At 41.9% G+C, this 25202-nt stretch overlaps 1 protein-coding gene across 1 annotated transcript; it reads right to left on the reverse strand.

Annotated features, from left to right (window-relative positions):
• Positions 1-18950: 18950 nt before the first annotated feature.
• On the reverse strand, positions 18951-22823 carry LOC310959456 (transcription factor Sox-9-like). Its single transcript, XM_083930808.1, has 3 exons — positions 22110-22823; positions 21437-21684; positions 18951-21155 (listed from the first exon to the last, which is right to left on the reverse strand). The coding sequence occupies exons 1-3, from the start codon at positions 22535-22537 to the stop codon at positions 20401-20403; spliced, it is 1431 nt and encodes a 476-aa protein (XP_083786934.1). The 5' UTR covers positions 22538-22823; the 3' UTR covers positions 18951-20400.
• Positions 22824-25202: the final 2379 nt, after the last annotated feature.

The following is a 25202-nucleotide window of genomic DNA, read 5'->3' on the forward strand; positions in this document are numbered from 1 at the left end:
GGAGCGCTGCACAGGCCTGACCAACGCGGAAGTGCCCTTCACAGTTGGAAATAGTGCTCATTGCTTGGCAGCTCATGTGTACCACTGGGAATGTGACAATGAGAAAAAGAGCATTGCTTATAAATCTTAATAATGCCAATAATAATCGCTTTGCACTCTGTCTAGACAAGGAACGGTTAAATTGGGTGTGTGAGGGTGTTTGGGCGCGGGGGGCGGGCACTGCTGGAATGGGTGAGTAAAGTGAGCATTCTATTGAGGTCTTAGTTTGGCTAATCTCCCCCATGTGACAGCATAGCCAGATTTGCTGCCATGGAATGCCACAGGCTGTTGTGCTGGGGACAAAAAGAGACAGAGGCTTAAACTGCAGGGGGGCAACACTCCGTGGTCCTGGAGAGCAGCGCAGCTACGCCAAGAGAAAAAAAAGTTCTCAGGGTTTCCATACACACCCCTTCCTCTCCCGCCTTCCACTCTCCCAACTTCCCTCCACCTCCAACAGGCACCACCAACCATGACACACGTGTGTGTGTGTGTGTGTGTGTGTGTGTGTGTGTGTGTGTGTGTGTGTGTGTGTGTGTGTGTGTGTGTGTGTGTGTGTGTGTGCATATGCGTGTGTGCATTATGCACAGATAGCAGATAGTTCTCACCCTGTGATCAGAGGTGTTTTGAGAGTTGTCTTGCACACATCTGACCACTCTCTCTCCCTCCTTCTCTTCACCCCCCCCCCCCCCCCCCCCCCACACCCCCCCGTCTCCATTGCCAACTGTGGTCCCTGTCCTGCTCCACAGTCAGCTTAGGACCACATCTGGTCCACAGCCGTACGACAGGGTACACAGAGTCTTCCCATGAATACCAGAACCGTGGAGAGGACAAACAATACAAATCCTTAGGGTGAATCGCTCATCTACCCCAACATTCAATGTTTTTCTGAGCCTTCTTATTTTGTGGCACACATCGTCTCAAGGGGATCAAAAAAACAGCAGCAACTGCCTTTATTTTCACCCTGCATTAACAGACGGTCATCAACACAGCTATCAATCGTTAGCTAGTTTGTTGTGAACAGTTCCAGTTCAGCTCACAGTTATTCCGCTGAATCTATCATCTCTGGTGTTTAGGGGTTTTTCAGGAATTAATGTTACAATGATATACATGATTAGATGTCAACAGTGGTGAGGAACATTTTGTCCTTGTGAGGTAGTCTTACTCTTAAAAAGACGATAGCAAGAGCACAGATGTGAGAACATCACATGGGTACTTATCATTGCAGAGTTCCAATTTAATATGTGCACTTCAAATGGGTCAGCCAGTAAGAAGAACCTTGTAACTTATTTGGAGCTTAGATAAAATTATAGTCTCTCAGGCAATATAAGCGACCTGTGTCACAGATTCAAAGGCTCAGCCTCAATCCCCTTACCCATCCAGCCTTTCACAAACCAGCCAAATCCCCAGGAGCCCCAGATCTCCAGTCTGGGTTGGACGTGAGAATCCTTGTCTAGTAGGGGTAAGGACATACAGTTCTGTCAGTGTCAACTCCACCCCTTCTACCCTGTTGCCCCCCTCTGATGCTTTAATTAAAGAAATAATCAGGATTTGCATCACAATGCACCCAGGGCTCTTACCATTAGTGGCCCATTTGCCATCAGAAGTCTAATGAAAATGTAACATCACCTAAGCCCTCCTTCACAGATTCTCAGATTAGCCATAGCGGACTAGAAGAGAAAGCTCGGACCTTGAGTTGGTTTAATTCTTTTGTATCAGCCTAAGCATCGGCCCCCTAAATCTGGTCCTGCTAAATCCTCTTGAGAGGGGCTAAGTGGCAGAGCTGAGGGAAGACAGAAGAGAAAAGAAGACGAGAGGACAGGGGAGCAGAGAAGACAGAGGAGAGGAGAGAAGAGAAGAGAAGAGGAGAGGATAGAAGATGAGATGATAGGAGAGGATAGGAGAGGAGAGGAGAGAAGAGGAGAGGAGAGGAGAGGAGAGGAGAGGAGTCAGCCATACCAGGCTCAGGCTAGGCCAGACCCCTCCTCCCATGCCTGCCTCCGCCCCCATTGCCCTCCCCCCTCAGCTGTCCCGGGCCACAATAGGCTGAGCATCTTTTGTGGCATTAACGGTTTGTAGGAGCAGGAGAACAATGTATGAGAAGTGAGGAGCGCGGGGTTCCCACACACAGGGCCGACATGTCCTCAAACCCCCACCCAGCCACCCCTCAAAGACGGCAACCTGCACACAGCTGATCGCAGCGCCCCTCTGTGCCCCCCTTTTCACAGAAAACTCACTTTCCTCCACATGCATGTCTAAACATACCCACTTTTACAAAGCAAACACTCACGCACGTTGATATATATTGCTGGTTCTGCCACAGATATTTGCGCACGAATAGGAATGTATGACACAGTTGTTTATATAGCTACATATTAGCATGTGGACATGCACATACACACAACTACGTGTAGTTTAATTGCCTGATGAGACTATAGAAGGCCAGGGAAAATCCTATCTTGTATGAAGGGTGTGGGTTTGTCTGGGAACTTGATTAATTTGTACTGTCATATGTGGGAGGGGTCTTTCATCAGGGGGTGCAGGGTGGGAATGACATTTACTCTAGGTTCCTCCCTGTCAAATAGCAGCCTCGTTGGCAGAAGAAAATGTTGGCATTGTACGTTTTTGCAAACCAAAGAAAAGTTGATAGGAAACGTTTTTTTGCACTCTCTAGCGTCTGTATGACATGCACCGGACTTTCAACTGAAAGCAAGTTCTCCGGAAGTTAGGTGATGTAGTTTAACAAGCCTTAAACTCCACTTAGGGAGGATGTAAGGGTCGATGGTTGGGTCAAACACACACTGGGCATTCACCCAGGACACTACATTTCGTGTCCCATGAAGCGTTGAGATTAAACGTCTACAATACCAATTTTTCTGGTGACTGGGTTGCAAATAGACAAAAGGTTGAATGGGACTCCATCAGTGGGTTCCAACTATCTGATGAGGAAACTTTAGGCTTAAGCCAGAGTTAATCAGCATTGATTCAAATGTGCACATATTTCTTATCCACCGCCAGAAAGTACATTCTGTAGATTTGTGTAAAAAGGTATATTTCATCATGTTGAACAAACATCAGAGTTTGAGCACAAACCACTTAAGGCCTTTTTGTTCCCATTAAAGTTTGATTAAACCCACTTCTTTTGCATTCTTTGTGGGACACGGTTTATTCCCTACACTAAAATATGATATCACTGACACTGATATCATATGTACATCTATCCTGGAGGAAATTAGAAATATCCCACACACAAGTGTGTTGATGAATGGTGATTGAGTGAGTAAACAATGGAACATATAGAAACATAGGAACATATTTTATACTTTGGTGGCTTTGATGGTGTTGAAACAAATTTGTCAATCGTTTGTGTGCACAATTCATTTCTTTCAAGACATGACTGAGGTAATGTCAACCTTGTAAGAGCTTTCAGTATCATATTTTAGAAATAGTTTCTTCTTCTTGATATTTATTTATTTATCTGTTCACTGATTTATTTGTTTTATTTCCTTTTTTTCATTAAGCTGCTCCATTCTGGGCCTGCATGAATGGCTGATCAAATGTTTAGGCCAAGTAGCGGCCACAGCAATGCCACACTTTTGTGTTCACTCAGCCTTATGTGAAATCAGTGTGACAGCAAGGGTGTGGGTTTATGCATGACATAAATCAAGCCTGCAATATTGTGTGTATATGCATACATGAGTCATTGTTATTTGCCATAAACCAGAGCATTTATTCTCCTAGTAGCTCAACATGCCTTTGTCAGCAGCTGTATTGTTAACACTGAACAGTGCAATTCCCTTGGGACTGTAGTATAATTAAACAAGCTACAGAAACATGCAAAATCTGAATTGTCCGTACGTGTTCATATGCCATCTGTTAAAGTGTCTTTCTTATTTATCATTATGTATGCATGCGTTTGGAGCGTGTGCTTGTCACCCTGTCAAAATGTCATTGTGATAATGTGGAATAACATGTCCTTGCCCCTCCCTCTCCCCTCTGCTCTTCCTCTGCTCTCTTACTCTCCATCATCCAATTTAGCTGTGTGTGGCACTCAGCGGATTCCCACACTTCACTGCTCTTGTGCTGTCATGCCCAATCAGAGGCCGGATCTGTATTGATTTTCAGCCACCTGTGCCAGGCGCCTTGCTGTTGCAAGGACTACCCGCTCCCTTCCTCCTCTGCTCTCCTTCCCTGCCCCGAGTCCGCCACTTGTCTCCCGGGGCAACTGACGCACAGTGTGCAGTGCAGTCCATTTGTCACCAATTGTCAGCGTTTAGCAGGGCAATGATGTGTGGCAAGATGGGGGAGGGAGGGGAGGAAGGATACTTGGGGGCAGGTGGAGGGGGTGGAAGAGCTCCCTCCAATGGGAAGAGAACCACAACCCAGCACGAAAACCCTTGCAATAAGGACACATCACTGTAGACTGCAAATGCTTGTGCGCACATTTTCTTCTTCGCCCCTCCCAGCATAGTAGCTGGAAAACTTCAGTCTCTAAGTCAGGTAGACACACTCCCTTACCGCACACACTCTGGGTGTTATCAAATCTACGTCTGTCTCCTTCATTCACTTTACAGAATAAATGCTAGGCTACACTTGCTGTACATTCCAAATCCCTGTAACCTGATTGGATTTTAAACAGGGGTCTATTGAGTTGCACCAGCAATCTACCGGATTGCCTGGGGAAGGTATTTGTTAGCACAGAGAGTGAGTGAGTCTGATGTCCTTGTTTGTTTTCCTTAATAACCAGAGACTTTTTAAGAATGTCAAGGGCTGGATGTCATTAGCGGGGTGCGGCTGGTCCCTAGTGAGACAAGGCCTGAGTTCAGCTTACTCACTTCCAGCTCTGAGTCAACAGAGAAGGGGCAGTTTTCCGCCATCACAGCGCCCATCGCTAAGCCCAGACCCTGAACTCAGTCAGGACTGAGAGAGGTGCCCCAGTAGGAGAGGAGATACCAGTATCCTAGAATGGATCTGTTTTCATTCCAGGGGAAGTGGTTATTTAAGTAGACTATGGGGAGAGCCCCTTTCTCCAAACATCCACAGAAGGGTTTATACTCTGAGGGTGAATTGGTGTTGTGAATAGAGGAGAGGCTATCAGGAAGACGTCTTTCTTTTTCTGCTGATGGAGTCCGAACCTTTTGGAGGTACACCAAAGAAATGCATTACAGAATCGTGTGTCACTGATGATCAATACCACTATGATGAATCTCCTGGACTGCTTAATGCACCTTTCTAAGTATACTGGCTGCAACAGATCAAATAGTTTCTGTCAGAGCAGGAGGCCTTAAGTACTTTCAATGACCAGTGCCAGTCTTGAGTCTAGTTACCAGGATTTAGTTTAGCAGAGAAATTTAAGAGATATTAGACTTCCACCTTGTTAACATTATTTGACACTTTCATAGGTCCAAGGTTGACAAAGAAGCTCAGATTCTTTAAGGGTTCCATCTGAATGCGACATCCTGATATTTTCTTCAATTTTCTGAAGCAAACACAGATGAAATGCTTTTGCATTCCACATAAATGGCCCTTTTCATAGGCTGCCAGGCAAAATGTGTTGACTTGGCCTTGACTTCAGGTGTCTCCAACAATTATGAAAATATGATGAGTGTAATCTTTAAAAGTGCTTGGTGTGTGTTTAAGAGTATGTGGAACTAGGGGTGTTTTTGGCAGGTTGCTGCTCTGCTTGGTGCCACTGTGCAGTCAGTGTTAATGGACCTTCAGCAGGGGGTGTTCTGATTGCCCAAGCGCCTTTGGTCTGCTCTCCTCCCGGGCTGCAGTACACCAAGAATGAGTCTCGGGACACGTTTTGGGGATCAGCTCATGTAAACACAGGCTGACCATTCCTGGGTCCATATGGAAGAGATCATTACATGGAGGGTGGCGTGACGCCTGTCATAGTGGAGCCATGGGATCAAATATATCCACACCCATTCCCCTAAATATCTCCCTGGTCCTCTTTTTCAGAGTAGCCCTTCCTAGAAATACATTCAAATCTGTCAACGGTGCTTGCAACCTGGCAAGCACTCCCGGTCTTCCAAATAGCTGACTGAAATCCTGGCCTCCCTGGGTTGGCTGGTGGATGCTATGAGGATTGTTAATTCTAACACCACCTCTAAAAAATGCTCAACCTGTTATCAAACCCTCTTAAAGATATAATAGATCATCTAACACATCAAGCTCCCTCGTGTCCCAAATCTTAGAGGTTAATGAGCAGCAGTGTAATTACTGTGCTGATGACTTGCTTCTTCTCATCATGGATGACTGGCTTGGGATTAACTCATTACCCCCTCTCCTGACCATGCAATTAGGCCCTGCACCACAATTATGTTTCCATGTTACGCCTCAACAAGCACTAGACACAGTGATCGCTGCCAGCGCACCATCACTGCAACCTCTTATCTCCATTCTGCGGATGATCGCTGAGCTCTGGCTGGTAATTGTAATGACAGCTATTGTTTCTGCGAGTCCTATCTGGTGTATGGTATCGATTAGGTTGGGTCTTTGCTACGAATGGACTCCTCGAGTGTGTAGACACACAAACACAGATGCAGAGGTTGTGGGCTGCCTGTCGCTGCTGTCACTAACATTTTAGGTCTTGCAGAGTCTTCCAGACGTCTGCCAGGGTGGCCCAGAAACAATGCTGCCCATCTGGAAGCAGCTCCTCCTAAGTCTGGCCTATCTGATGGATGGGGAGATCTTTCTAGGATGTCCAGCTGAGACTGCTGACAGGGACCCAATCAATCACCCCCCTCCTGTCCCTACTGACGGGCACCCAACCCAACTTAGACCCACAGGTCAAGGGTTTTGTCAAGGCATCTTCAGCTCCCTGCACTCATCCCTTAACCATATAGGCAAACTTATTTGATCGTGTTAAGTGTGTCTTTATGCTAGGAGTGTTCATTGTGCATCTACTTGTTGAAGTCACATTCAGATTATCATTTTATCCTTGCTACAGTGCCTTTCTTTTCCTTGTGGACTGCTGCCTTGGTCTTGAGTTTTTGGATAAGTTAATTATGGGGGGTTTCTGAGAAAAGAGAAGTACTTGATTCAAAATGTGTAAGCGTAAGTGTAAGTGTAAACCAAGTTATCTAGGAAGGTACAATACCCCGTGTTTCGGTTTGCACATTGATCCACTTTCACAGCTCTAATGGAAGCCATAAAGAGCAGTTTTCCTCATAATAGCAACAGTAGTGATACCAACAATACTTGCAGTAGCTGCACTGTCTGGAAAGTCTTTGAATTACGATCAATACATCTCCTCGATCAAGCCATTTCGACACATTCACAATCTATTATCTTGTCAGGATCTCAGACCAGTCTGTCAGTGAAAAGCAGGTCTTTCAACCAATCTCCTGTGCTGTGATTGATGGGGTTTCACACTAAGTTTCCATTGCTCTGGAGACTCCACTTGTCAAGAGACTTCTCAGGTTTCTGGCAATATTCCTCAGTTGCCGTTTGAGGCATATGTAGACCCACTTCCACAATGTGGAAATATAGAGTGATTCATGACAACAAAATATATATATATATATATAAATAATAGTATTCATATTGACTGTGCAGAATAGTAATTTTTATACATTTTAAGTCTTTCTTTTCTTTATGTGCTTAGGTATTGTTGAAAAAAAGAGAGAAAAAAGTTGTGATGATAAAACTACTCAAAGAACCAATAAGAGGCCGTTTTTCTGTTACCTAGTTGGCCCACCTCAGCACTTGTCAATCATAATGACAAATGGCAGCGCTTGATGAAACAGAGGGAGTTACATTATCACTTCCCTAATGAGGCACCTCCCAGCAGGAGGGGGAAAGAGGGAGCAAGACGGGCAGTATGGAAGGAGAGATGGATAAAAAGGAGAAGAGAGAAGAGCACTTTACTGTTGCCAAATACCCATGGCTGCCCAGAAATTGTCTATGTTTATCAATGAACAGATTTTCGGATTGCTGTGTAATTCTGAAACTAATCAGTTATATAACAAAGCATATCTCAAATGATGCTGTTGTTCTTGATTCAAAACCCGATGTCACATTCAAGTGTCTCTTTGTACTTAACATATAAGCCTACCTAGGACAGATATTTGAGTTAAGCCATCTGCTCTGTTATTTGGAACCCACTAATGGAAAGCCTTGTGGTAAAAAAGCAACAGTGTGAGGCAATTTACCATTAAACAGTAGCATTTTACAACTTTTAGTCATGAAGCCAGCAGGGACAGAGCTAAAGAGGTTTGCTCAGATATTTTCTTTTCATTCACAGTAAATGTCCTTTGTCGGGGCATTTGGTGTGAATGCACCGTGGTGGCATCAGCAGCAGCCAGGCCAGGGGACGTTCCCTATGGGCCTGTGTCTCTCTGTGTCTTTATAGCTAGCTCTGGACTTGGCTCTGTAGTCCAAGGGGGATATTATCTGGCCTGTCTGCTTTCAGGAGCTCTCAGGGTTTGTGTCTTTGTGCAGCATTAGAGCTGGCTGGGAGTGCGTCCACTGAGAGAGGGGAAATGTGTTTGACATACGCTCAGCGCACACGGTCGGGGAGGCTGGAACAGCAGGATACGATTAATGACCACAGAATAAGATTGTTACAATATGGCTTCCCTCACCCCCACCTTCTTTACCATGGGGCTGTCATATTTCACGGACTTGCCTGCCTCTGTATGTTTGTGTGTGTGTGTGTGTGTGTGTGTGTGTTTGGAAGGGGCCCTTTTATCCTCTCTTTTTGTTGTCTCTCTCTCTCTCTCACTCTCTCTCTCTCTCTCTCTCTCTCTCACTCTCTCTCTCTCTCTCTCTCTCTTTCTCCCTGTTCTTCCATGTTGATGTGGGTCATTGATATGCAACAGTGCATTCCTGGATCTTACAGGAGAGCCTGTTCTCATGGTTATTGTGGTGGCAGATTAGAAACAGGGAGACAAGTCATTGGACTTTTTTCATGGTCTAGGTAGGACAGTAAACATGTAATGTAGAGGTTAACAGGCTCCTGAATTATCAGATGTATAACTCAATGGAGACAAAAAAAAGTGTGGAGAAATAGCTATGTAGAAATGTAGCAACTTTGCAATTCTTGCCAAATCCTATGAATTTGGGATTCTATTGTGATGATAATAGCAGTAAATCAGGGTACAGGTGCAGAACACTGGCAACGTGTCAATGTGTTGTACAGCAAGAAAGAGAAGCTTTAAAAGGAGGTTCATGAGGAAAACTGTGGAGGAGAATGTTGCCAGATTGTTGTCGTGGTTAGGAGGCTCCACTGAGCGATCCTTGGGGTCAGTGCTTGAAGCCCAAAAGGGCCACGGAGACATGGACGTGCAAGGCTGGAGAGGGCAGGAGGAAGGAAAGGAAAACCTTAACAAGGTGTCAAACAGGCTTGTTGGATCTTTGCACATGAGCACACGCATAGCTGAACCTGCGCTGTGATGTTTGTTGACACGTCTGGGAGAGAAATTTGAAGTTTTCACAGCTATCATAAATCAGGAGAAGGCATGATTTTTCCCAGGGTTAGTAGCTTCATCTTACTTAGCATTGGCTAAAGGGCCACTGACACCAGAAAGCTTTATTACCATGGCAACCAGTATGTGCTCTTCTGCAGTTTGATACCAATGCCTACCATGAAAACTGGAGTTTTAAAAGACAACAGGTACAACAAGTAAAATTTATCTTGCAAGAAAAAGATAATCATTGAAACATGTAGTCTTGCTTGCTAGAAGTTGGCTTTAGTGCACATGAAAACCAAATGTCTGCCTCCTGATTCTTCTCTTCCTGATGTCTCTTTGGAATTTCACAGCTAGTTACAGAAAATGACTTGAGAAAAAGGCTGAGAGAGAGAGAGAGAGAGAGAGAGAGAGAGAGAGAGAGAGAGAGAGAGAGAGAGAGAGAGAGAGAGAGAGAGAGAGAGAGATGTTAGATGTACCGTCTGGCAGTTTTAGCTCTGTACTTGGGCATAGCACTCACTCATTTATTGAAATCCAACTGTGTGATCGTGCCCTAAAGTAAGAGATTCAATTGTGTACTTAATCTAGTCCACGTCAGAAAGACACTTATCTGGCACCGTTTTGTAGCCATATTCTTTTGTTTTTAACCATCTCTTCGTCCAGATATATTGGCTAGTTTCCTTTCATTTACTAGAGACACAACAGATATCGGTCCACTAGACGTAAGCAGCTCTTTATGTCTCTCTGCCCTAGTATGTTTTATACATTTAACATGTGGCAGACCTCATCACCCTCACCATGTGCTCACCACACACACACACCTGTTCTCCACAGCTGCTGCTGCTGCAAGGCATTCTGGGACATGATGCTAATTCCATGTTTTCTAAGCCCCTGGCAGAAAAAAAAAGGTTGTGGAAAAAATTTAAACTTTTGTTGGAGATTCAGCTGCCGAATAAGGAAGAGTTTTTAAATCGTAACGTATGTGAGCTGTGGCTGTACTAAACCATAGCCTGCCAGAAAAGAGACATGGCCATTAAACAGATAAAACTGTCTGAGAGGAATGGGCATCTGTAAAAACTCTTCTCTAAAATTAGAGTTGCATAAAAGCTCCCTGCCGAGACTCCCCCTGCACCTCGTTTCAAACTATTCCCTTTTGCACATGATGAGGCCAAAACTGCTGATGCTTCAGAGGTAGTTGGAAAGCACTAAATCGCCTGTGGAGAAAATAATAGGGGCACACAGTAGAACAAACCCATGCAAACCCATGCCCAACCCCCCATCCCAGAACTGCTACCAATTAATGCGCTAAAGAGGCTGCAAAGATGGGTGCATGAGCCCACAATGCTGTTTTTGACAGATACGTTATAACATGTTTCAAATTATTATAATCATTCTCAAGATATTAACTTTTTTTCAAAGTCATGGTATTTAACTCTAACTTCTTATCACCCTGTTATGTGAGCAGTCAGCTGTCTTGCCACAGTGATCTACCCAGCAGATTTTAAGTGGCAAATCACAAGACACAGATTAACAATGTCATATTAACCACTTTACTCAATTTGAGTCACTGCTTCAGTTTATTACAATTAAGTAATATTTGGCATCATATTGAGCATTCTCTGACAAGCTCTGCATGGAGGAAATGAAGCCGATGCAGACCCCATTGACCATGAGGCATTCTGTCCATATTTCACTAAGCTCCCTTTCCAAAAGAGAAGGCTGCAGTCACGAACCATATCACAACATATGCTTGGGGGGGCAAAAGATGAAGAAACCCACATATATACATGAACACACACACATAAACACACATTAACACAATGAGGCATGCACAGCAGAGGATAGCAGAAATTTTGAAAAATGTGAAAGAGACATTTTACTTTGGAAGCAAAACAAAAACAGTTCATTTCCTCCTTTAGTGTGTGACTCAGTGAGAGACAGACTCTGTGTGTGTGTGTGTGTGTGTGTGTGTGTGTGTGTGTGTGTGTGTGTGTGTGTGTGTGTGTGTGTGTCTCACTTCATGCTTCATGTCTCCATGACAAACTGAGTCACTGTGTGTAATTAATTGGTTTACTGCCAGGTTAGGCACCGTCTGTCTCTCAGGAATTTGCATCTGGCCCTGAACTTTACTTTTACATGTTAGTTGAGGTATTAACTTATTTGGACAAGGGATTAAGTCTCACTGGTTGTCCCGTAAATGGAATGGACAAACATAGGGGAGGTACATTTGAGATACTGGGCCCTGTAAGTAAAGAAATGGCTGCTGACAATAACTCGGCTCACTGGGCACCACGAGAACTCGCAACTAATACCTCTGCACTTCTGTGAAAAGACACACATATATGCTCCCATCCCATTTGCAACTTCCAATCTCGCTCTGATCTGAACGAGTTTTCATATGACATTGACATTTTTCACACTGTTATCCAATAGAGGACAAACATGAAAGATAATTATGACCCTGGAAAGCAAGCAAACGGAAACCTCAGAGTGGACCTCATGTTTGCAGTTCAGTAGCTGAACAAACCCAAGACTGCATGGCAGAAAAATACATCATTGCGACCAATTTTTTGTTTATTTTATACATAGTTTGTGGTCGAAATGAAACGACACTGACACTAGGCTGCATTCCTAATGTTACACATCAGATAACTCAACATACATACATACATACGTATATTACAGCCACGGTTATACCTCAAGGTTCAACTACCAGAACATGGCTTATATTTAACTCTCATACAATTCTCTCGTGAGAGTTGTGTAAATGTTGCTGACATGTTGATTTGCATCCCCTCAAACAACCTGTGCCGAATGGGTATGTGCCCTGTAAAGCAATATGTTCTGTCAAGATTTACCAGGTACAGACATGGGAATTAGCAAAGACAAACTACTGTATCCGTGGTTGTTAGACAGCCTAAACTTTTCTCTCAGTGTCATAATTGGAAACAAATGTAGAGATGGATGGAAAATCTCATTATTATTGGAGAGAATCCTACAAGGGATAATAAAGATAAGGATGAGAAAGCTTGATTATCTGGAGCTTATAGACAACCCCACTTGATCCATCATCTTGTTTTGGCCCCTGGTTTCAATTATACAGAGTTGTCTCACTTTTTTTGGCAAATTTATATGCGCTTTTCTATTTTTTTTTTCTATGGTCATGTAGTACACTTTTTTGTCATATATAATAGGTTTCACATATTGTGATAAAGCACAGGCCTACAATAATATACGCATTTTGGATAAATCTTTGCATTTGCATATTATTTGCCAAAAAATAGGCTAAAATATAAACATATTATTCATATATATATATATATATATAAGTGCAGGTGAGCTCCCATCACATAACATCCACTGAGTTTTTCAGCCACTAACCCACCCACTGCCAGCTCTCAACTACCTTCCTCCCAAACTGAGCTGGAGCTCATGAGGCCTCAGACACACTTAATGGGATTATGGTAATATAATTTTGTGACGCTGACCTCGAGCCAGTGCCAGGTTTCTTCCACATCCTCAGACAAAGGCAAAGAGCTCACCAAGGGTTCCAGCAGGCTGGCCCAGCTCAGCCTCTTGGCACAGGCTCATGTCCTCATGGGCCCAGCGCAAGACGGATGGCTGCAGGGCAAAGTCTCACTTCCTAAGTCTACTCAAACAGTGAGCGATATCAAAAGGAGACAAGAGAGGATTGTTAACTTAAATAAATATCATTCCCCCAAGAGTGACTTGACTCAGATGACTGTTGTTCAGGTAACTCTTCTGATTTAATGTATACAATAATCAATACGCTTCAGGATGTAGGAAATGTGCCCTCCTTTTGCTCCCAACTTGAATCAGCACTTAGTAGTTTTTCAGCTGAGGGTGTAGCTTCCATGGAAACGGCCTTGTGGTCAACTTGTCTTTAACGGTGATTTAGCAGGGGTTTCGTCTGCTGGATGTTTCTTAATGGTCTAAGAAAGCATTTTATGGACTGGACAATTTAAAAGTAACTCAGTGCAGGGGTCCATTCAAACTGTCCCTGTAGGTAATATAAACAGAGGAATGGTTACCAGTGCCAAACATACATTGACAACATTATGTTTAAAATTGTTAATTTTGCCTTGATTAGACTATTTAAAAAACATTTCCTTGAAATAGTGGCACACGCAATACATACACACCAGGCAGTTCACTAGTGTAGTGTCTGTATATGAGTGCGACCTTCGTCTTGTTTTGTGTCATTTTACTTTGTCGTGTATTTTATTGTTGTCCAGTCTTTGTTGGTGTATCACCAGATTTTTTTCCTCCCCTTTTCCTTTACTTTTCCTCCTCCTTTTGCCTTCAAAAAGACCACCCATAGGGTTCGGAGGGGGCAGACGTCTCTCCGGAATAATAATGGGGTCGTACTGGGAAAATTGCCCATGGAAAGGCTTGTCTGAAAAAAAAAAAAAAGAAAGAAAAATTTGGTCTTGTTTCCGATCCTTCTCAGAAACACTCATCAGGGCACTCCTGCTGTTCGGAGGGGAGCTGTCCCAAATGTAGCCCCGATCCACTCTCTAGCTGGATCACTCTGCCACTGCCTAGACTTTCTGAGCCGGGGTCAGGGGGCTGGGACACAAGGTTCAGAAAGATGCTTTATATTTGCCTTGCCCTGTTTTATTTGTTACAGTGATTTATAGTGATGGTGGAAAGTGTGTGTGTGTTTGTGTGTTTGTGTGTCCGTGTCTGTGTGTGTGTGTGTGTGTGTGTGTGTGTGTGTGTGTGTGTGTGTGTGTGTGTGTGTGTGTGTGTGTGTGTGTGTGTGTGTGTGTGTGTGTGTGTGTGTGTGTGTGTGTGTGTGTGTGTGTGATACTTCCTAGAGCTTGGATATTTGATGTTGCAAAGTTGCTTTGAAAGTTAATTTCAAAGTTACATTTTTAGTAGTTGCTGTAATCATTATCATTTCTCTTGGCAGGCTGCTGTATGGAACATATTACATTTATCATTATGTTTTGGCTGCTACTGGGCAAGGCTGTTTGTGTCTGCAGAGAGCCCAAATGAATGAGTCACCATGGTCTTGCACAGGGAAAGCCTCAATGCTGATTTCATTTCCTGAATGAGTGACACACGTGACACACAATTCTGATGAAATACGATGTAAGTGGCTATTACTGAACCTTGTTTGTTTTTGTTTTTTTACTAAGAGCAGGGGTTGGTCCAGCTACTATATTTCACCAACAAATTGTCTTGTCTCATATAGTCAAAACTGAGATTTCCATGACTTTTTTATATTATAAATCCAGCCACAGTGCTATTTGAATACTGCGATTATATAACTCTCAATCCACAGAGAAATGCAAACAGCCCATATTCAGAAGCTGTGTCTTTTAAACAAGGTGTCAGGACTTCTATATGGTTGTGATGCCATACTCTTAACAGTATAATAACAGAGCGCCATGTGGAAGACCAGGAATCACTGACCAATCAGAACAGATGAGCAGTTTTGTGAGGGGGTTTTAAAGAGACAGGCATTAAGATAGAGGGTGAATAATGTTTTCTTTTTTCATTTTTGTAATCAAATCATTTAAACATGTTCTAATAGAAACCCAAAATACAAGTATAAACCTGAAAATGAGCATCATACATTTCCTTTTATCTCATCCAAGCATGTTTTGTCATCCCTGTTACATAAAGTAAATGTGCACTCAATTTTAGTAAAACAGGGGAACTAGGTTTGGTTTGGTTCTTCATGGAAGGGCCGTGTAAAAGTGTTTGTCTAAAGGAGTTCTTACTGTTCTTGTACTTGAATTTTGATAGACAATGTTTTTTCTCTCAAAGTGATAATATGATCACCTGATTTCAGTTTATCTGAACTCGTGTTTGTTTTTTAAAGAGCTGGACTTGCAAATGTAAACTTTTCATATTTTCCCATGCACACACGCCAACAACCTGAGAATGAAACAATTGAGCAACAATGTTCTGGTCCTTCTCTGAAACTGGAAGAACATGGACCTGTGTTTACCAAAGTCGGCTTTTTCCTTGTTTGCTTAACAGAATTGTTGGCTTCAATTTAACTTTCAGGCAACATCCTCCATCAGGAGCCAATCATTTCCTAAATACTGTGTTACTATATGCCTGTTGAAGCTGGTTCAGACAGCATCAGTACATTGTGATGACTATTCAATGGTTTGAGTCAGGCAAGATTTCTTTTACATTAAGAACTCCTCCTAACAACTGCAATGCTAATGTTAGTGTGGAATGTGCGCCATCATATTGTTTTTCTGACAGTCTGGAGTGGTGTTGCCGATTTGGTGTTCTATTTTTAATTCTTCTGCAAACCCAACATGCTAAATGTTTAATATTGTAAGTCTTTTTTGATTATAAAGCAGGTTTGAGTGTAAAAAATACTGTGAAACTATCAATATGCTTAATCTACAGAGAAAAACACACCGCCAGTATTAAGCCTGTGAATGTTCTCATTTGTCCAGGTCATCAATATCCCCAAAGCGATTTCAGTCAAAAGCAACCAAGTGCCAACGACCGTCGTTGGCACTTGGAACACAAAGGGTTTCAGTGACATCATCGGCCTTGTGAGAGGTTAATTACCTCGATCTCCACACCAATTAGGTGGACCAGTCCCAGCCTGGTCAGATGCGTACATGAACTGATGAAGCTTCTTGGATGAGAGGTTAAACGTCTTCCTAGACAAATAACCAAGTTGCTTTTGACTGAAATTGCTTTGGGGACCGCCAGTATTCAGAAACTGTGCCTATACACAAGTCGTCAGGACTTCTGTACGGTTGTGAACTAGACTATATATTGGTCATCATCATTCATTTAGTCAAGCCTTAAAAAAGTGTCTCAGTAAGATTCCTTTCCTTGTCCTCCCCTGCTCCACTTTTCTGCTCTCCCCCGAGCCATCACTAACTGGCCTCCCTTTGCCCTGTTGGGCCCTGAGGCCCTGCTGCCCTGCTGCCTCGCTCCAGGTCTGAGCCACTGGAAATCCAGTGATGAATGTGCCTCAGGGGTTTCTCTGTGGGAGGTGGGCTCAGGGATTCACACACTTTGTCAGCCCTCATATTTAACCAGAGACAGCAGAAACAACTCTACAGTAGGATCTCTGACTTGAATATTGATATGTTTTTAAAGTTTATATAACACAATGCAGTTTTAATCAGCAGTTGGTTCTAAGAAGCTAAGATGAAGATATAAGCAGACATAACAAAAGACAAAGTGAAGCATGATAAATACACTGGAGATCAAAATTATAGAACAAATTGTAACTACTTGATTTATTCTGATATACTGTTATTTTTTTATTGTTCAGAATTTGATATAATTTCAGCTGCGGCTATACCACTGCTGTACTAGCATGTTTTTAAACAACCAAGGCTCTCCAACAAAATACTTTATTTTGTCAAAAAAATATTAAGCAAAATTAGAGAACAGTAACCATTGTGTTACAAGAGGCCCAACTCCTGCTGCAGAAAACATCCCCCATACCATGACACTTCCTCCTCCAAATTTTACTGACTTCTTTACACTTTTTGGGTTCAGTCTTTCCCCAGTCCTACGCCGAAGACATAATGTTTCACATCAGAAACAAATAAGTTGAATGTACTCTCATTACTGAAGTGCACTCTGGACCAGTATTCCTCAGCCACACAACATGCTCCTCAGCAAAGGCAAGTCTGGCCTATTTATTCTTTCTGCTGATGAGAGGTTTGATCAATACAGAGTGGACTTTCAGTCTAAATTGTCATAAGCGACAAGACACTGTGTGCCGAGACAGATCCTTGCCCTTTTCAGCACTGAACTGGCAAGCAACTCCAGCTGCAGTGTTGAACCGATTTCCCATTCAACTCCTTTTTGAGGGACTTAAAATAATCTGTGTCCTTCAATATTCTTGAAATCACAGACTTGGAATGCCCAACCTCTCTTGCAATGGCTGAGAGGGTCATCCCTTTAGCCTTCATCTGGACAACCTGCTGTCACTTGCAAAATAACCAGGAGAGCTGCCAGATGAATAGGATGTGTCCAACAATTGAGTTAATTGTCACCAGGTGCCAGATTAACACCAATAACTGGGAGGTATCTGAAAGTATTCTCTAATTTTGCTCACTGTTTTGCTCACTGTTTTTTCCACAAAGTAAAGGTTTTGGTTGAAGTGCCTTGGCAATTACAAAAAACATGCTAGTACAGCATAGCCACAGCGGCTATTCTATCAAATTAAATAAAAAATAACAGAATATCAGAATAAATCAAGTGCTAATAACTTGTTCTCTAATTTAGATCTCCAGTGTAACTTCAGATATGTTATTGTTTTATCTGCAAATTATTGATAGTGCCAGGATTTAAAATAGTAAAGTTACACTGTGGATCCCAGATTTAAATCACAATTCTTACAACTGCTACTCATACACTATCATCGGTCAGTGTATTCCATGTGGTATTGTGTGTTACAATAGTGTGATTTCCCACATTGGTGCAACATGTGCAGTGAAAAAAGTTTGCTTCCCTTTTGAAGAACTGATCAAGAAAATTCACATAGATGGGAGAATACTAAAGCAAATACTAGAATATTACTGTGAGGTAATGAAATGATTTGTGATATTAATTGGTTCATCAAAACAGTGTAACATTTCAAATCATCTACATTTTTGCAAAAGTATAGGTTAATCAACATTTTGGATACATATCTATCTCTCCATTTGTGGGATTGAGTTACAAGGGTAATCTACTGCACAATGAGTTAAGGGAACTTTACAAAAAATAAATAAAAAAAACAACTGTCCAGTCATCACAGTGAGATGAGGTTCAGCGGTGGGTGGCAGAAAAAAGTACAGTCGAGTTGATGTGAGGAAAGAGACGTCATCTGTGAATGTGCCTCAAATTTCAACACAAAGCTATAGTACCTGATTGTGTTTACACTGTCACTGATTTATTAAGGTCAGCTCTATTCCTATATTACTTGGCAAGTAATGGATAAACAATATTCAATGTCTAGTTTGTTTCTTTAAGCTGTCGTGTATACAGGTGTGTGTGTGTGTGTGTGTATGTATGGGGGGGTTGAGTGTGGACATACGTCTTTCTCAATAGGCCGTGGTAATAGTGGACATGTGACCTCATGGTCTGAGAAGCCAGAAGCAAAACCCACTGTTCCCAGTTCCACAGATTGTGTTTTTGCACTCCACATTGGTCTAACGATAACTTTACTAAACTGTTGCAATGGGCAGCTGCCTCTGATTAATGCAGAAATTAGATTATCTTCGTGACATTAGAACAGTCTTCTGAATTTCCGTAGTTTTCTGAGCATATGAGTTGGATGAAGCATGTTCCAAAGTGAATCAGACTCTAAATAACAACTTAATTAAGCTCATCGTATGCCTGTTATACCATCAAAGCTGGTATAAATACACCTCACCGATCTTTGTCACAGATAATACAGTATGCTTATAATTAATGGCACAAGACAATCACATATTTCTCAGTGTTTTGTTTTTATTGCAAACAATATAATACAAAAGATAAGCTTTTAAGACAATGCCATGTTTACCTACGGAAACTGCATTAAAGGAGATGACGAGATGAGAACAAATGATACAGTATATAAAACGAGGAACACGGCTTTTTTTCTTAAAAACAAAAAGTATCCTGTTGATTCCAGCAAATTCTTTACAAAAACAGCCGCAGCTTCCATATCCATTAATTAATTTGTTAGAAAGGAGAAAAAAAAGAGAAAACTTCCAGTTTTTCTTTTTTAAGAGAAAGACTCATTGTGTAATTATAAGTAATCTGTACATAACTAGATCATGAATAAAGGAAACTTTTATACGGAAACATTTACAAATGATAAATAAACAAATTTGTACCACATACGACAGCAAACTATTCCACTGAAAATTCTCAGTTAGCTGCTGCGAATTAAAAAGATAATTGCAAATAGTTATTTTCAAATAAAATTAATGCTAAAGAATAAATTAAGAAAAAGGTTAGGAAAAAAAAGGATGAGGGCTGTAAGAATGATATAAGCACACCAGACTCAGACCTGCTGGCGGCTGAGGAGAATCAGGTCAAAGGTCACTTCCTGCATCTCCTCAAGCAGGAAGTCAGAACTACGCTGTGGTTTCGACACTGCAATGCCAGTGGAATGAGCCTCTCCGCTGTGGCTCCAGAGGCACCAATGGTATCAAGGCAGTACCCAGATAAAAGCAAGCATTGCTCAGTTACATCTAGCAAAATAGTAAGGCCCCTAGTATTACATGGCACCTGCTATAGTGTTTCCAACACATTAGTTTGAGCTAAAGCAAAGAACGAGAAGTAGAATATTTGACTAATTCACTGATGACACGGTCATATCATGGCCAAAAATTCAAATCTATTTCGAACCTGTATTGCCCAATTCTTGCATTTCATGGGAATTACAACACAATATGTACAGTACAAAAAATCAAAGCAGAACGTAGGCTGTAAGTATATAAGACGGCAATGTCAGTAAACGTCGACGTTTCTTACTTCTGTACAAAAAATACATTAGTAAGAAGTAAGGCCACTGAGGGTGTTTTTACCCGGCATTCCCGCTACTTTAACTGTGTTAAACTTTCAAATTGTGATAATGAGGATGCTGATGACACTGATTATGACGATGATGATGATGATGATGATGATGATGATGATGATGATGATGATGACAAGAGCAGAACACATACACAGTACATACTAAAATATTTATAACCAGTATGTCCTCACAGAGGACATAACTTTTTTTAAACATTATATCTAAAAAAATATAATCACAATTCCAACCAATACAAAAGGCACTGTTGTGAGCCAATCCAAAGATATATTTTCAGTACTATAAAAAAGTCCTTGTCATGTTTTTCTGTTGGCAAAGAAGGGTGTATGTCATGGTGGCCCAAAGACCACTGGGCAGTAAGAAGTCTCTGCATGGGATGGGTGTTGTACAGTCAGTGCTAAGGCTGCCTCCTCATGGCCTGGAGAGCTGTGTGTAAATGGGCTGCTGCTCCCAGTGCTGCGGGCTGTGGGTCTGGGGTACAGAGGGCACCCCGGTGGTGTCGGCGATCGGGGTGTACATCGGCCTCTGGCTGGGGCTCATGTAACTATAGGTGGAGTACAGGCCGGAGCCTTGGCCAGCCGCATGGCTGTAGTAGGAGTTGGCGCCACCTTGGTGGTCTGAATAGTCATACTGTGCTCTTGTGATGGATGGGTAAGAGGAGGTGCTGTAGTGCTGCAGGTTGAAGGACCCATAGGTGACGTGCTGTGGGGAGCCCTGCTGCTCACTGTAGTGGCTGGGGCTCAACTGCTCTGTCTTAATCTGGGTGGTTCTCTGTTGACCCTGCTGGCCTTGCTCCCCTCCTCCGCCCAGGGTGGTCAGAGAGTGCTGCTGCTTGGACATCCAGGCGTGGGCCCCGACATTAGCCACCTGGTTGACTGAGGAGCTGCTGATACCATAGCTGCTGGTGAAGCCAGCCTGGGCTGCTCCGGTCACCCCAGCATGGCTGTGAGGTGGCAGGTACTGATCAAACTCATCAACATCAAAGCTTCCCATGTTGGAGATGACCTCACTGCTCAGCTCGCCGATGTCCACAGCTCCAAAGTCAATGTTGAGCTGGCGACTGGTGCCCTCCTGCATGGGGCGCCCCTCACGCTTCAGATCAGCTTTGCTGGAAGGGAGGTCTGTCTTGGGGGTGGTCGGTGGTGTTGGTGGGCCCTGGGATTGACCTGGTTAGAGGAAGATAGATAAGTTAAAATCAACCCGCATGAGTGACTGGTGATTAAGTGAAATACCAGTATAAATGCTTTCAGGAGGAGTTTGTTGGCACTATACAGACAGGTGTATCTGCATGATGGATTGTAAAACCCACTAATCATTAATCATTAACAGCTATCTGTTCAAGGCCCCAAAGGCTTCTAAATATTTGGTACAGTGCAACAATGAGTCACGTTGAAAAAAAAAAAAGACAGAAAATTGCTTTGATTTTTTTCTTGATGCATTTTCTTACCTGAGTGCTCCCCTGGAGAATGCACCTCGCCCAAACTAGATGCAGGAGAATCGGCCTGCTGCAGCGCCTTGAAGATCGCATTTGGAGAGATGTGGGTTTGCTCGCCGTCCTCAGGGTCGTTTTGCCCGTTCTTGACAGATTTTCTTCGCCTTGGCTGATATTTGTAGTCGGGGTGGTCCTTCTTGTGCTGCACTCTCAAACGCTCAGCTTCTTCCACAAACGGGCGCTTCTCTACTTCGTTGAGCAATCTGAAAATATCACAGAGAATTGCACATTCACATTAAAACGCATTCAATTACCAGCAAGCACAGAACACCATCGATTGTTTTTGCAAGATATGAACAATTTACTAAATCATTGCATCCAATGTGTTTCTATAAATAATGAGCAAGAAGCAGCAAAATAAAAATAAAAAAGCTTGCGTATCATATGCAACTTATTATTTTCATGCACTCGAAATAATCAAGTGTATCCAAAATCACAATAAAATCAGTAATCAAGACAAATTAAATTAATGGTACAATTAAAATGCATTAGTCAAAAGAATGACAGGACTGTTAAACTGCATGAAACAGCATACAGGTGGTGCATTATGAAGAAATAGTGTGCTGCGCACATGGGCGCCTAAGAACGCTTTGCGCAGTAAACAGGGAAAAAAGTAAAGCGAACCTACCTCCATAGTTTGCCCAGGGTTTTGCTGAGTTCCGCGTTGTGCAGATGCGGGTATTGGTCGGCCAGCTTCCTCCGTGCAGCTTGAGCCCAGACCATGAATGCATTCATGGGTCTTTTGACGTGAGGTTTACTTTTACTTGAGCCGTTAACGCGCACCGGCATGGGCACCAGGGTCCAGTCGTAACCCTTCAACACCTGGGACACCGCATCTCTGATACACACGGGGAACTTTTCCTCTTCGCCCTCCTTCTTGTAGTCTGCACCCAGGAGGAGGTGGTTGTCGGACGGCCGGGTGTTCTCAGTGTCCGAACCGGACCCGGACGGGCACGGCGAGCCTGCGGAGTCCTCAGACATGCTGGGGCTGGGAGCGTCAGAGTGACACTTCTCCTGTTCTTCTGTCATCTTAAGGTAAGGGTCGAGGAGATTCATGCGAAAAAGTTAAAGAACAGCTTCTCGCAATAAAAAAAAAGAAAGGAGAAAATCCTTCTTTCTAAATCCAAGTGCTGAGCCCAAAGACTGTAGTGACAGCCTGTGAGGGCGCACAGCTTGACTGGCAAACTTGAATCCCTTTAAGTTAAAGAAAAAGTCAAAAATAAAAGTTTTGGACGCTCCTTCGAGTTTTTGCGCTTTCGCAGATAAGAAGACAAATTGCAAGTGATTGCTTTCTAGTGCTCAACTTTGAAACTGTGACTTTAAAGAGAAGTGTGAGTGAGAGATTTACTCTTGGAGGATTGCTGAAGAGTCTACATACACAGGAGGCGATGCCTGGATTTATGTTTGACGGCAAAGAAATGATTGGGTGAAATTTAGTAGGCGGGGACGTAATCTGACTCTGAAGAACTCTTGCAGTCAACAACGGCGAAAACCCAGCTCGAGGAGGAAAAAAGTTGTTTTTCCCCCCATATAATATTTGGTTTTATTTCAATTTAAGGTATAACCTAAAGTTTAAAAAGTGAATACTTAAAAGTTACATATTAAACCCTCTGAGAAAAGGGGTTATAATTACAAGCTCAAAGTGTTAAAATAACGTGAGACGTTTTAATATTATAGTGACATCACGGGAGAAAAAAAAAGCCATTCTAGGAGTTTCTTTGATTATAGAGACAAAACCAGTATGCTCAACTGAATTATAGGTCTAATCCTAATAAGGACTGTTGGAAGTATAAACAAATTGGAATTGCTTATATACCTTTATTATATATATTTATTATACTTGGCTATAAACCTTATTTATTTTATCATCATTTAGCAGAGATTACAGGTTAGTTTGCATATTCATACAAATCGTTTTTGCTTTGCCACCTTAACGTCTAAACATCTTTGCGTTTAAGTTTATTTTCTGAGGGCAATAGTCAGCTGTTTGTATGAGAGATGTATCCACTGTTTCGTTGATTTATAAATGACAGCAGATCTCACTTGATAATTACTGATGTGTTTAATAGTATCTGTTCTAACTCTGTTTTCGGTTTAAAAAAAAGTTGTCATGTTTATTCATGTATGAATAAATGCGGGTTGTGTTGTGGTTGTTGCTCAGATAGTTGGTTGAGGAGCGTCCCTCTGCAGTCGTCTCTCAGCTCTGCACAGTGACCACACGGACCAATAGGGGGAGACAGCAGTCCAGAAACTTGAGAGGAAGCCTCAGAACTGCGCATGCATGGAGCTGCAATGACTAAGACAAAGTAAGAGGGGTGAATTAAAATTGAAGTTCTCGCTCTACATTTTATTTTAGCCCTTCCTCTTTACAAAACCAAACACGTTTGATTAAAAAAAAAAAAAAAACAATCACAAACAATGCTATTGCAATGAATCAACAAGGAACCTGACTGTCTCCCTTTCATCCACAATATCTTTACATAAACAGGGTGTTTTTCTTTTTTGAATGATTCAGATTGCTAATTTCATCCATGATGTAATTGACTTGTAATAATGATGATAATAATAATAATAATAATAATATTAATAACAACAACAATAATATTAATAATAATAATAATAATAATAATAATAATAATAATAACAAGCGGTTGAAGATGAATGAATGAACAATAACGATAAAAGTAGTGATAAGGATTTTAATGATGTTGATGATCTTATTCATTTTAAAATAATATACAGTACAGGCACACATTAACATTACATATATTTTATTTCCTATATCCTATATTAGATACTTTATTTGAACAATTTTAAATAAAAAGTCTGTGAAAAGGTGGGTCAAATCAAAACAAACGTGCCTTAACACTAAAATCTACTTTGCTGGATTTGTTCCATCACTTGTTTTTGGTGGACAAAGGACATTTTGTAGAGAGTTCATTCACTGTAATCCACATATTCCATTTTGAAACCAAATACGACTGAGTTATGAGTTGACATATATTCATAGAAAGATTAAAAGTTTTCTATTTTTATGACGTTATGGTTTAGTAATTTATTAGTCAAAAGTACAGCAACAGAAGAGGTAATAAACATCTGTGACCTTGAAACTGTAAGACAAATAGATGATGATCGTGTAAAATGAGCTGCAAATCTTAAAGATTATATTCCAAACAGCATGTAATAAATTACTTTTTGTTTGTTTGTTTTTCAAATATTGTGCCACATTACCCTATTTATGTTGTTGAATATATGTGTTCAGTAGTTGTCTTTGTCAGTAGGCATTGCCTTTCATTTCTAAAAATAAACATTTTTCCATGAATATCATCTTTCTCAGTGGTTCAAGGTTTCCTGTTAAAGCTCTTCAGTCTGCTGACCCTGTCATTTCCATTAAAAACAGCCTAATATGCCTCTGAGATGTACCTGCCACAGACTGCCCCAACAAGATAACACACAATTTAGAAATGTTGTTCTTCCAGAGTTCATGTTGGTGGAAAAGAGTGGATTGGAAAAATAAAGGGGTGTGAGTTGTTTTTGTTTCAGGGGCAGTTAATGGGCATAATTATGTTGATTTTGTAACACTTCAAAGTAACGTGATTCTCTCTACTTGGACTGAAATCCTTGATCCATTTCCCTCAATAAAGTGTAACTTCTGAGATACCTCTCAGGGTTGCAGTTTACGTCACGCAGACATAATGGCAGTTAATTGATACTCTTATCA

This window comes from Echiichthys vipera (assembly GCF_963691815.1).
Source record: "Echiichthys vipera genome assembly, chromosome: 17".
NCBI classification, from domain to species: Eukaryota; Metazoa; Chordata; class Actinopteri; order Perciformes; family Trachinidae; genus Echiichthys; species Echiichthys vipera.

Bases quoted from the DNA above. Each gene is read 5' to 3' on its own strand.
- LOC310959456 (XM_083930808.1), bottom strand. From the start codon at position 22,537: ATGAATCTCCTCGACCCTTACCTTAAGATGACAGAAGAACAGGAGAAG. The intron at 21,685-22,109 runs GTAGGTTCGCTT...TGATATTTTCAG, and splicing joins ACCCTGGGCAAACTATGGAG to ATTGCTCAACGAAGTAGAGA. The intron at 21,156-21,436 runs GTAAGAAAATGC...TCCTCTAACCAG, and splicing joins TTCTCCAGGGGAGCACTCAG to GTCAATCCCAGGGCCCACCA.